The sequence below is a fragment of the Emydura macquarii genome, unplaced genomic scaffold (genome assembly GCF_026122565.2).
Source record: "Emydura macquarii macquarii isolate MOO-44397 ecotype Brisbane River unplaced genomic scaffold, CSIRO-AGI_Emac_v2 contig_1253, whole genome shotgun sequence".
NCBI lineage: Eukaryota > Metazoa > Chordata > Testudines > Chelidae > Emydura > Emydura macquarii.
This window is the reverse complement of record NW_027131390.1, coordinates 76232403-76244287: the sequence shown is the minus strand read 5'-3', so window position 1 is coordinate 76244287 and position 11885 is coordinate 76232403. Positions and strand designations below refer to the sequence as shown.

The 11885-nt window shown below is 42.9% G+C and overlaps 1 protein-coding gene across 3 annotated transcripts in view; it reads left to right on the top strand.

Annotated features, from left to right (window-relative positions):
• Positions 1-2131: 2131 nt before the first annotated feature.
• The window catches only part of UBR3 (ubiquitin protein ligase E3 component n-recognin 3), a 184666-nt gene continuing 174912 nt past the window's right edge, over positions 2132-11885 (top strand). For 2 of the 3 annotated variants that reach the window (XM_067549265.1, XM_067549264.1), the window contains exon 1: positions 2132-2583. In XM_067549265.1, coding sequence (XP_067405366.1) covers positions 2132-2583 — 452 coding nt within the window. The remainder of the gene's footprint in view (positions 2584-11885) is intronic. The other variant, XM_067549266.1, reaches the window with a different exon arrangement.

Sequence of the window (11885 nt, the reverse complement as noted above, 5' to 3'; positions counted from 1 at the left end):
TTCTCTTTGTCAAACAGTTTATTGACCAATAAATGTTTGCAACAAAATTCTAGTTCTGGTACTCCAAAGCAATGACTCAGGAGGTATTAGGTAGTTTTGAATTCCTCCCAGGGCACCATTTCCCTAGTAACCATCTCTTTATTACACATCCTAGCTGTTGCTTAGCACCCAATTTTAGTGACCAAAACATTGGCAGCTCCGATTAAAGACAGAGAAATATGCTTATCTATTGGAAAGACTGTCATCTTTTAATAGACTGGATTTGAATGTTTTTACACTCATTTGCAATTCCTTCCTAGAATTGTAGGAAAAAATATCATGCTGATAGCACATTATTCCTTGAATTTCATGTTCCTAATGTACTAAAATACAAGACCCATTAGTTTACTTTATTGATGGAATATGCCAGAAGGAAAGTTAGAGAGACAAGTAATATCTTTTAACATCTCTTTTTCAGAGCTGTGACATGCTCAGTACCTTGCCCAGGCCTGAAGAGGTCTGTGTAGCTCAAAAGTGTGTCTCTTTCACTGACAGAAGTTGGGTCCAATAAACTATATTTCTTCACCCACCACATCTAATATCCTGGGAGAGCAACCAAAACACTGCAAGCATAACAATTGACAGCCCTAGGAATAATGATGTTGCAAAACCAGCAGAGGGAGCATCAACCTTGTTAGGTTTTGTTTATCTGGCCAGATAAAATGTAGATTTTTGTTAAGGCAACAGATTTTTTTTTTTTTTTAATTTGCCATCAGACAATGGTAAATCTAATTATAGAGATAATATTACTTCAAAGGTATTATAGACAACAGACAAATTAAAAATATAATCTCAGGGACATTTCCCACTAATCTGTAAAATATAAAACCCTGTTCCTGCAGCGTATGGTGGAGGGCTCTACACAGATACAGAAGTCTGACCTGTATTGTAAATTGCAGAATCGGACCTATGGCTCCTCAAATTTGATTTGTGATTTCATCTACTTAATAGTAATAGTGTTCCCTTATTATTTATTAATTTTATTTTTAAGAGCCTAAAATGCTAGCAATCTCACACAAAAAAGTAAAAAGCATAAATCCAGTCTTTAAAATGTTAATGGGTTTACTAATGAGAGTAAACACATGCACAAGTGTTTGCAGATTTGTGGCTTTATTTTTCACTTTTTATTCTTTTTGTTTACTGTTTGCATTTCATTCAGTGTGGACAATGAAAATAGCCTAGCTAGTTTCACTTTTGTTTCTGGTCATTTTCTTCTTTCTGCTTTTCAAGCAGGGCTCAATTTATACACAGATTCATCCCTAGGAATGATCTTGCATATTAAGGGCTCCATTCAGCAATCACAAGTGCACTGTTTAAATCCAAACAAAATGGTTTTTACTCGCAAATTAAAAATCATGAAAACATTTCTATTAGTAGAGGTTTGAAAAGCCTTTCTAGAAATACTTTAGTGTTTCCGCATAAATACAATGGTACAATGCAATTGTTACAACCATTGCACCCGATCAGTTTAAATTTGGCTAGATTATGATCACGTAATATTATCATCATTTTGCTTTTTAAACGTTCAAAACTTGTATCCGTTATTTTTTCTTACACAAACCGATTCGAGTGAAACCCGCGTAAGACACCTCTCCCTCTAAGCAACCTTCTGTCTTAAGAGCCTGCCTCACACAGCATCGCTAAACCCAGGATGTTCGCTTTATTTGGCGCTGAGCCTCAAATGAGAGGCGCTGTAAATACGATGCCTAGCGTGACGATGGGGCTAAAGGACATGACAATGTCCCTCTTTAAAGTTCCTGGGAAGTGACATCCGTGGGTGGCATCTGCCAGCGCCTGGTGCAGGGCCGGGAGGAGGGGGCGTGAAAGGCAGGAGGGTGGGGGCCTGGGAAAGGTGTGCGGCTAAGGGCGGGCCCGGGGCTGGGAGGAAGAGCAGGGGAAGGAGAGACAATGTCGGGAGGAGGTAGACGCGGGGCGGGGGCAGCGGGCAGGGTGCCGGCTCCCAGGCTATCGCGAGAGAGGCGCCGCTAGGAGGGGGTGAGAGAGAGAGAGAGAGGCGGGGGTTGGGTTGGGACTGGAGCCCCACCACAGTCGGGGAGCCCGGCGCAGCCGTAGCGGGTTCCCAGGTCTCATCATGGCGGGGGCCGGTGCGAGCGGTCGGGAGAAGCGAGCCACGGCGGCGCGGCTGAAGGCGGCCCTGAGCGGCGGCGGGGAGAGCGGGGCGGCGGCGGCGGAGCTGCAGGCGCTGCTGGAGCGGGCGCTGGCCCCGGCCGCGGCCCCGGGCGGCGGGGAGGCGGCGGCGGCCGAGGCGCTGGAGTGGTGCCGCTGGCTGCTGTCGGGCGGGGAGCCCTGGGAGGGCTTCGTGCAGGCGGTGCGGGCCTACGACCCGGCCACGCTCTGCGGCCTGGTGTGGACGGCGAACTTCGTGGCCTATCGCTGCCGGACGTGCGGCATCTCGCCCTGCATGAGCCTGTGCGCCGAGTGCTTCCACCAGGGCGAGCACGCCGGGCACGACTACAACATGTTCCGGAGCCAGGCAGGGGGCGCCTGCGACTGCGGCGACGGCAACGTCATGCGGGAGGCCGGGTGAGCGCCGGGGGGCCGGGGGCGAGTGGGCCTGTGGCTGGGGGCAGAGGGCTGGCACCTAGTGGGTGGGCCTAGGACTGCAGGTGAGTCGACTCGTTCGTTAGCCGCCTCCGGTCCCAAGGGAAGCGGGGGCACAGCTGGTGGGAGTCGCTGGTTTTGGGGTGGGGGTCGGGTTGGTGCAGTGATGTGCTGCCACTCTTTGAACAGGGGCTCGGGCAGAGATCTCACTCGTTGGCTTGTGGTGGGCTCTGTCACCGAGGTGGGTGTGCTGCAAAGGGGAGGCCAGAAGAACTGTGGGAATGTGTTCATCTCTTTTCCCATGTAAACCAAAACCCTTGCTCATACCCGGAGAGGTAGGGAGTGCCAGGAAAGATACCATAAAAAGTGGCTTTGTGGGTTCCATGTGTATCAGTGCATCTGTGCCCTGTGTACAAGTAAAAAGGTGCCTTTAAATAACATTGTCAGCCCTGTAAAACGGATCTGAGAGTCAAGCTGGGTTCTTCTTTTTCTCATGCTCCATCTCATCACTAACACTATAGGTTTTGCAGACTAAATTCTTCCTCCGTTGGCAATGAGTGCACAATTGTACAGGGACAGTTGTACAAACCCATTGCTTTCTGGTCTTGCTTAGGTGTAACTGGCACTGTACATGGAAGTTAGTCTGATAATACACAACTCTGTGTGAGTTGTGTTGGTTGAACAGAACCAAACAGGAGAAAAATGTCAAAATATTTTTGTCCTTTAAGTCAATAGGTTTGATGAAGTTCACAGAGATCAGCTAAGAATGTCATTTTGACATACTTTCTTTTCAGATTACCTTACCCTTCAGTTTAAATGCTGTTCATAACTTTTAAATCCTGGAATCACTACCTTTATGTAGGTGGTGTGTGATTCACAGAACAAGGCTGGGCTTCAAGAAAAGTGAGCAGACCATCCAGGATCTTTCCTACTTTAGCTAATGTGATTCCAGTTATAGTGTAAACCAGGCTTGGTTATATAATTATATAAAAGGGGGATGAGGAGATATGCCTTGAGAAGAGAGCAGTCAGCCAAGTAGTAGTCACACAATGGGTAATTAGGTAGGTATGTTTTGATTGTCAAGGGGATGAAAAGATGGTAGTGGGGAAAACATAATTAATAAGTAACAAAAGCAGTGTTATTGCTGTTTACTTTAATATAGAATGTGTACTAGCTAACTTCCAAGAGAACACCAGTTGTTTAACCACATTATTCAGAGTAAATACTAGGTAGATGGTATTAAATTGTTATCAAAAGAGTCATCCCATCCTTTTCCACAAAAGTTTCAGACATGGCATCTGACAGTAATTTATAGGAATGTAAAAAGTGTTGTAGGCACTCTCCAATGAACTCACACATAAAGATGATAGAAGACAAAAATACTGTATCATCCATGTGTGAACACATTCCACAAAGCAATTACTCCATATCTCAACTTACAGTCCTCATCCTCACAGGAAACCTGCACAACTCTTTTAAAAGACAAGCCTGGGAACTTAAATTCATAACTCTGCTAGATACCAAAAATCATGAGCTTAATAAAGACACTGGATTTATGGTTCATTACAACAATCTGTTGTCCCATGACTAGATCCCTACCAAAATCACAGTTCATTCTAGTCAATTTCACAACCGTAGGATTTGAAAATTTGTCAGTTTCATGATTTCAGATGTTTTCATCTCAAATTTCATGGTGTTGTACCCCTGGAGGTCCCAACTCAAAATGGGGCTGTAGGGGGTGTTGCAAACCTGTTGTAGGGGTGTGGCAGGGTTGCCACCCTCACTTCTGTACCCCACCTCTGGTACCTCCTCCTGCTGCAGAAAGCTTCCAATCTCTCCCCCTGCTGCTGGGAGCGCCCCATCCGGAGGCTTCTCCTTTAGCTGCTAGTCCGGGCCAGGCTGGGGTTCTCCCAGTAGTATGGAGGAGATCAGATTTCATGGGAAAGGGCATATTTCACAGCCCATGATACTTTTGCAGGGCTATGAAATTGGTAGGGCCCCTATCTATGATTGTGGAGTTGTTAACTGCCCACTTCACCTTGAATGGTCTCTTGCAACATATGTTTACTCCACCTTGTATTTAGCTGTGACACTCTGAACTTTCCCAGACCTGAAGACCTGTATAAGCCCAAAAGCTTGTCTCTCTCACCAACAGAAGTTGGTCCAATAAAATATATTCCCTCTCCCACATTGTCTCAGGAATGTAAGGAAACATTAAAAGTTTCCCTTTCTCCCTTTTACATCTTTATTCCTTTTTATTTCAAAAAGTCCATCTAACTCATTCTGTTCCTCTATCTCCTGTCTTTCTGTGTTCCTATTTAGGGTTTTCTTTTATCTTGCCTTTGATTTTTTTTTCTTGGAATAGTTGTCTCCTTGACTCTCATTCTTTTCCTGTAATGATCTCCATTCACCTACAACTTTCGTCCACATTCCCTGCCCCTCTTGTCATCTTTTCTCTTTTGCTGCTCTTCTAGCTTGTCTCCTCCACTCCCACTTTTTTCTTTCTTTCTTTTTCTTTTTCTATATACCCCTTTCTCCTCTCCAGTGCCAGTCAATTGGCCAGGATATCTCTCTCTTTCCTTTTCATGGTTTTAATTGGAGTATTAAAACCATCAGGTTGGTGGCTTAGCTGTTTTCTTGAGGCAGTCAGCCAACTCTACTATTGATGTCTCCAGCTGCCTTCTTCTGAGACACTTAGGTGAGAGCAGAAGTAACAGCTGTGCTGGGTAAGGGTAAGCCAGAGAAAGAAAAGACTTTAATAGTAGATCAGTCAACAATCCATTTCTGACAGACACAGGGCAGGATTTTAATGGGAAATAGCCAAATTGAAAAATACTTTTTCACAATAGTTTAAAGTAGTTTCTGATGCAACAACTTATCCCAAATTTCACAGTTTTTATAATTCGTTTCCTATTTTAAAACTACTTCTGACCACTGGGGAAATTGGTTTTACAAAGACGAGACAAAATTGTTGTCAAATCCACAAAGTAAACATTAAAAAATATAGATAACATGTCTTGCCTAATTTTTCAGTTATAGTAATTTAAGATGTTACCTGTAATAATAGATGGTAGAAATAATACAATTCAGACAAATGGGAAAGATGGATTGAGCTGTGACTGGTGGAATAGGAACCATACAAAGTTGTTGTGGGGACAGATCCCATTCAATGCGTGTGCTCATTCCAGATAAAGCAATATTTGTTTTGATGTTTTTTTTCTTGACAAGTACAAGAACTACACTGTTAAGGTGAGCTATAGATCTTCAGTTCTCTAATAAATACATTACAAAAAGCATTTTTGGTACTTAAAAACCTGGTCTAAATATAAAATTGCCTCAGTTTAATTAAAGATGTGATGTAACTCTGGTGCTATTTGGTTTACATGCAAAAGCTAAACCAAAGTTAGACAGGTTTAAACTAATGTTAGAGTGTCCACACACTAAGTTCCACCAGTTGAGCTGAATTGATTTAAGGTAGCACTTTTAGTTAACTTGGTGCAATTTTGTGTGTAGGCTAGCCCATAGATATGTAAGTAGTGCTGAGGTATGCAAAGCTAAATAGTAGCTGCACGTGGATTCATGCAATAGAAGTGTGGTTTCTATCCTGACATAAGGTCACTGCAGCCTAGTCATCTATTAATAGCTGTGGGATTCAAACGTGGAAACTGCTTACAAACTTTGTCGGCCATCTGCCTTGCTCAGATGAAATTTTGTATAGTTACTATCCATGAAAGACACAAGTACTGGTATTGTGTTCCTCAGTCTCCCATGTTCTGGACTTTCACTCAAACCATGTTGACTTAGAAGAATGCTTTCTAATGCAGCTTAGCTAAGTACTTGATGATTGATTTATTGTAGTATATATCTGTCTAGTTCACCATCTGGTGAACTTTCTCTTTAAGAGGGTTAATGAAAACCCAAAGATAGCTGTAATGTGGCAAACTGTATTTAAGATTGTAATCTACTTCTTGCAGCTACCGCAAAATACAATTTTATATTAGATGCCTGTAAACAAGGAAGCTTGCATCTAACCTGACATTTGGGGAGTGTGAGTGTGTGTGTGTGTGTGTGTGTGTGTGTGTGTGTGTGTGTGTGTGTGTGTAGTAGCTTGCTGAGTTTTGAATTGCTACAGAAAATGTTAGATTAAATCTGTAAATTGCTGTACAAACCTTTTCATTTCCATGCTATTTTCAGCTTTTCTGATCTCCTTTATTACATAATATTGTCATATCCATTGCATTTGTAATTCTGATAATACATCTCAAACATAAGAAATGATCTCTACTAGGGTTTGAAAATTTACTTGTACACATGTTTGACAGAGGACTAACCTTACTATCGAGAGCCAGATTTCCCAAACTTTAAGAGCCAATGATCTGCTTGTAGACTAAAATGTTTTATGACCCTCTCCCCTAAGACATCTAAAAATGAGCAAGTGAAATTTCATAACTATCAGAAATAATAATAATAATGAAGTTTTGAAAATAAAACTTTAATTATAAAGGATTTACAATAGTTTAAAAACACTCCCAACTAAGTGTTATGTGATGAAAACTGTCCCATCCAAAGTTGAATTGGGGAAAACAAAAAAAAAAAGACTTAGGACACTTTATGTTGACAGGCGATTGGGAAACTTAGGATTTTCTTGAGTGGTAGTAATAAAAACAAACTGTCAGATACAAGGATGGAAAACGGAATGAGAGCTTTCAAGGCTTCTGTAACTAAAACTGGGTCTCCCTTCTTCATAGAGAACTAAGAGCTTATGAGATATGAGCTATAGAAAGTAGTTTGTTTTGTTGTTTTTTGTTTTGCAGTGGGTCAGTCAGTTCTGCCAAGTGAACAGCCTTAGGTGAAGGAAAGCAGCCTCTTTCTGCTTCTCTGGTTTATCAGAAAAATAGTTTCTCAAATGCCGACTTTAAAAAGAACTAACAGGAACTCAAATGTCTGGTCTATACTACAGAGTTATGTTGACCTAACTCTGTAATCATCTACACTAAAATGTAGCTCCCACCAATGTAACTTGTCCACTGCACGGATTTAATAACTCCACTGCCGCGAGATGCATAGTGCTTAGGTCGATGTAGTTAGGTCGGCGCAGTGTCAGTGTAGACACCGCGTTGTTTACGTTGACTGTTGCTGCCTTTCAAAAGCTGTCCCGCAATGCCCCACACTAACCAGTGAGGACTCTGGTGAGGATGTGCACTGGTGAGGACATGCACTGCTTACACAAGGAGAGTAGTGTGGACATGCAAAAGCAATTTAATTACTGTGGTGGCTGTATGTCGACGTAACTTAGGTTGACTTAATTTTGTAGTTTAGACTTGCCCTAAAACTTTTTAACTTGTAAAAAACCCCATAATAGAGGCTCAAATTTAATGTATGCCCCAAATTAAAAAACAGTCAGAGGACCAAAAAAGTGCCACCATGGCTTAACAACTGAATAGAAGAAGCAGCTAGAGGCAAAAAGGCATCCTTTAAAAATTAGACGTCAAATCCTTCTGAGGAAAATAGAAAGGAGCATAAACTCTGACAAGCCAAGTGTAAAAGTATAACTAGGCAGGCCAAAAAAGAATTTAAAGAGCAATTAGCAAATGACTAGAAAAAACTAATAGCAATTTTTCTTTAAATCTGTCAGAAGCAGGAGGCCTGCTAAACAGTCAGTGGGGCCACTGGACGATTGAGGTGCTAAAGGAGCACTCAAGAAAGATGAGGCCATTGCAGAGGAGCTAAGTTAATTCTTTGCATTGGTCGTCACTGCAGAGGATGTGAGGGAGATTCCTACACCTGATCCATTCTTTTTAGGTGACAAATCTGAGGAACTGTCCCAGATTGAGGTGTCAGTAGAGGAGGTTTTGGAACAAATTGATAGATTAAACAGTAGTAAGTCACCAGAACCAGATGGTATTCACCCAAGAGTTCAGAATGAGCTCAAAAATTAAATTACAGAACTACTAACAGTGGTATAAACAGCAAGAGTCCTGTAGCACCTTAAAGGCTAACAAATTTCAGCGGGCGTAGGCTTTCGTGGGCTGCAACCCACTTCATCAGATGCATGAAATGGAAACCACAGATAGGAGGTATATATATATATCCAAGGGTAAGAAACAACAATGGGGAGGGCAAGTGCTAACCAAGTCAATTCAGTTAGGGTAGATGAGGCCTATTCACAACTGTTGATTAGAAGGTGAAAATGTGTGAACAGTGACAATACTTATTGTAACGAGAGAACCATTCCAAGTCCCTATTCAGACCCAATCTGATTGTGTCAAGTTTGCATAACAGTGGTATGTAACCTATTGCTTAAATCAGCCTCCATACCAGTGTCTGGAGGATTGCTAATGTGATGCCAATGTTTAAAAAAGGCTCCAGCGGTGATTATGGCAGTTATAGGCCAGTAAACCTAACTTCAGTACCAGCCAAATCAGTTGAAACTATAGTAAAGAACAGCATTATCAGACACATAGATCAGCGGTTCCCAAACTCTACTATGTTGTGCACCACCAACATAAAATGCCACCATCTCTAGTACCACTGCCAATTTTTTATGCACAGACTATGTATGAAAACCGTCTTAAAACCTAAGTGTTGTTAAAACATATTGTATTAATAGCATAGCTATGTGTATAAAAAGCTGTAGTCTTGCAAAATACTTATAAATGCATTATAAATGTAGCCCACGTGGGAGAGGGGTGGGGGCCAGGAGGTGGGGGAGGCCTCACGCTGCTTGGGTCAGGAGCGACTCCTGGTCAGGGCACTGGACCCATGTGGGGGAGGGGCGAGAGGAAGGGGTGGGGCTGGAAAGGGGGAAAGGCCACTGCGCTGCTTTGGGGCAGGGCCGGCACCAGAGCAGCTCTGTGGAGGAGTTGCCATCTAACATCCCTGGTGGTCAGTGGAACCAGAGGGCAATACAGGCTGGCCCACTGGAGTCCCTCATGCTCCTTAGGTGGCAACGGATCCCGTCAGTTGGTGTCATTCCTCAGCGTGGAGAGATTGGTGGCAGAAAGGTACATGTCCAGATAGACCATGGACCCGCACCTCACAGGAATTCATGGAGGGCAGGTAGGAGGGAGCCCACCTGCCCCCTGTCCCTGACCATCAGGCCAGAGCTCTTGACCCAGTAAGGCCACTGAATAGATGGCTTGGCAAGCTTCCATCCATGCCAGGTCTCCCGGGTCTTTGGCCACGAGGAACACCTTGTGAGCATATGCCAACAGGCCCACCTGCAAGCCCTGCTCCCAAAGCACCACCCATGTCAACCCTCTGCAGAGGAGATGAAGGCAGTATTCAGTAGTGGTGGTATAGAGCTGGCTGACATCCCTGATGTATCCCTTGACCGAAAATGACAGGTTTGGTGAAGGCCCAGTTGAGCTTGACCAGACGCTTCTCAGAGCCATATGTATCTGGAGAAACCCCACGAAGGGCCCAAAGCCACCTGTGTGCAGAATGCCCATGAGGTATCCACGATCCACCATGTCAAATGCCTTCTTGTGATCCAGGGACAGGTGGGCGAATAACAGACCCATCCCTACATGCTAGATGGAGTAGGTCCTGGAGTAGATAGAGGTCATCAAAGATGGTCTGGCCTGGGATGGTATAGATCTGGTTGGGGTGGATCATGTCTGGCAGCACGGACTCTTGCAGCAGTAAGATTGTGAGGCAAACCCGCAGCTAAACCAGGGCTACTCACTCAGCTGCCTCTCAAATGGAGGTGAGGTCACCACTCAGGGTTGCCACAACAGCCCCGCTGCACTAACTTAATCTTCCAACAGAGCCTGCAGTGACTCAGCTCTCTGGCATGTGGCAGCAGCCTATCTGTAAACCGAGCCTAGGCTCTTGTGTTATGTGAAGGAGTAAATAACACTTCCTTAGTCGCTGTCTCCACCCCAATCATGATTTTGTAGACCTCAATTATATTCCCCCTCCCCAGTCATCTCTTTTCAAAGCTGAACAGTCCCAGTTTTTTAATCTCCTCAGATGGAAACGGTTCCATACCCAATAGTTTTTATTGCCCATCTCTGTACCTTTTCCTATTCTAATATCTTTTTTGAGATGGGGAGAGCAGAACTGCATGCAATATAAGGTGTGGGTGTATCATGGCTTTATATAGTGGCATTATGCTATTTACTGTCTTACTATTTATCCCTTTCCTAATGGTTTCTAACATTCTGTTAGCTTTTTTGATTGCTGCTACACATTGAGCGAATGTTTTTAGAGAACTATCCACAGTGACTCCAAGGTCTCTTTCTTGAATGGTAACAGCTGATTTAGACCCCATCATTTTGTATATATACTTGGAATTATGTTTCCCATGTGCATTACTTTGCATTTATCAATATTGAATTTCATCTTCCATTTTGTTGCCTAGTCACCCAGTTTTGAGAGATACCTTTGTAACTCTTCACAGTCTGCTTTGAACTTAACTATCTTGAGTAATTTTCTATCATCTGAAAACTTTGCACCCTGACTGGTTACCCCTTTTTCCATAGCATTTATGAATAAGTTGAACAGCACTGGTCCCAGTACAGACCTCTGGAGGACACCACTATTTACCTCTCTGTACTGTGAAAACTGACCATTTATTCCTTCCTTTTGTTTCCTGTCTTTTAACTAGTTACTGATCCAGGAGGGGACCTTCTCTCTTATCCCATGTCAGCTTACTTTGCTTAAAGGCTTTTGGTGAGGGACCTTGTCAAAGGCTTTCTGAAAGTTCAAGTACCTTATATCCACTGGGATCACTCTTGTCCACATATTTATTGACCTCTTCAAAGAATTCTAATAGATTAGTGAGGCATGACTTACAAAAGCCATCTTGATTCTTTCCCAACAAATTGTGTTCATCTGTGTGTTTGATAATTCTGTTCTTTACTATAGTTTCAACCAATTTGCCTAGTACTGAAATTAATTTTACCTGCCTATAATTGCCAAGATCGCCTCTGGAGCTTTTTTAAAAAAAATTGGTGTTACATTAGCTATTCTTTAGTCATCTGGTACGGAAACTTACATAAGTGATTGGTTACATACCACAGTTAGTAGTTCTGCAATTTCATATTTAAGTTCCTTCAGAACTCTTGACCGACAGCTTAGTATTACTCTGTTTGATGTCACGCACTCTGAGCCCAGCATCTCCTGTTGTTCTTGTCTAACAGACAGGAAATGTAATATTTTATTTGCCCATATAGCTCTTTATTTGCCTCAGGCTTTTGGGCAATGGGATTTTCCAAATCTGAACCAATGTCATCGTAGATAAATGCAAAAATTTGATTATTCACTAGATGTCCTTTAAT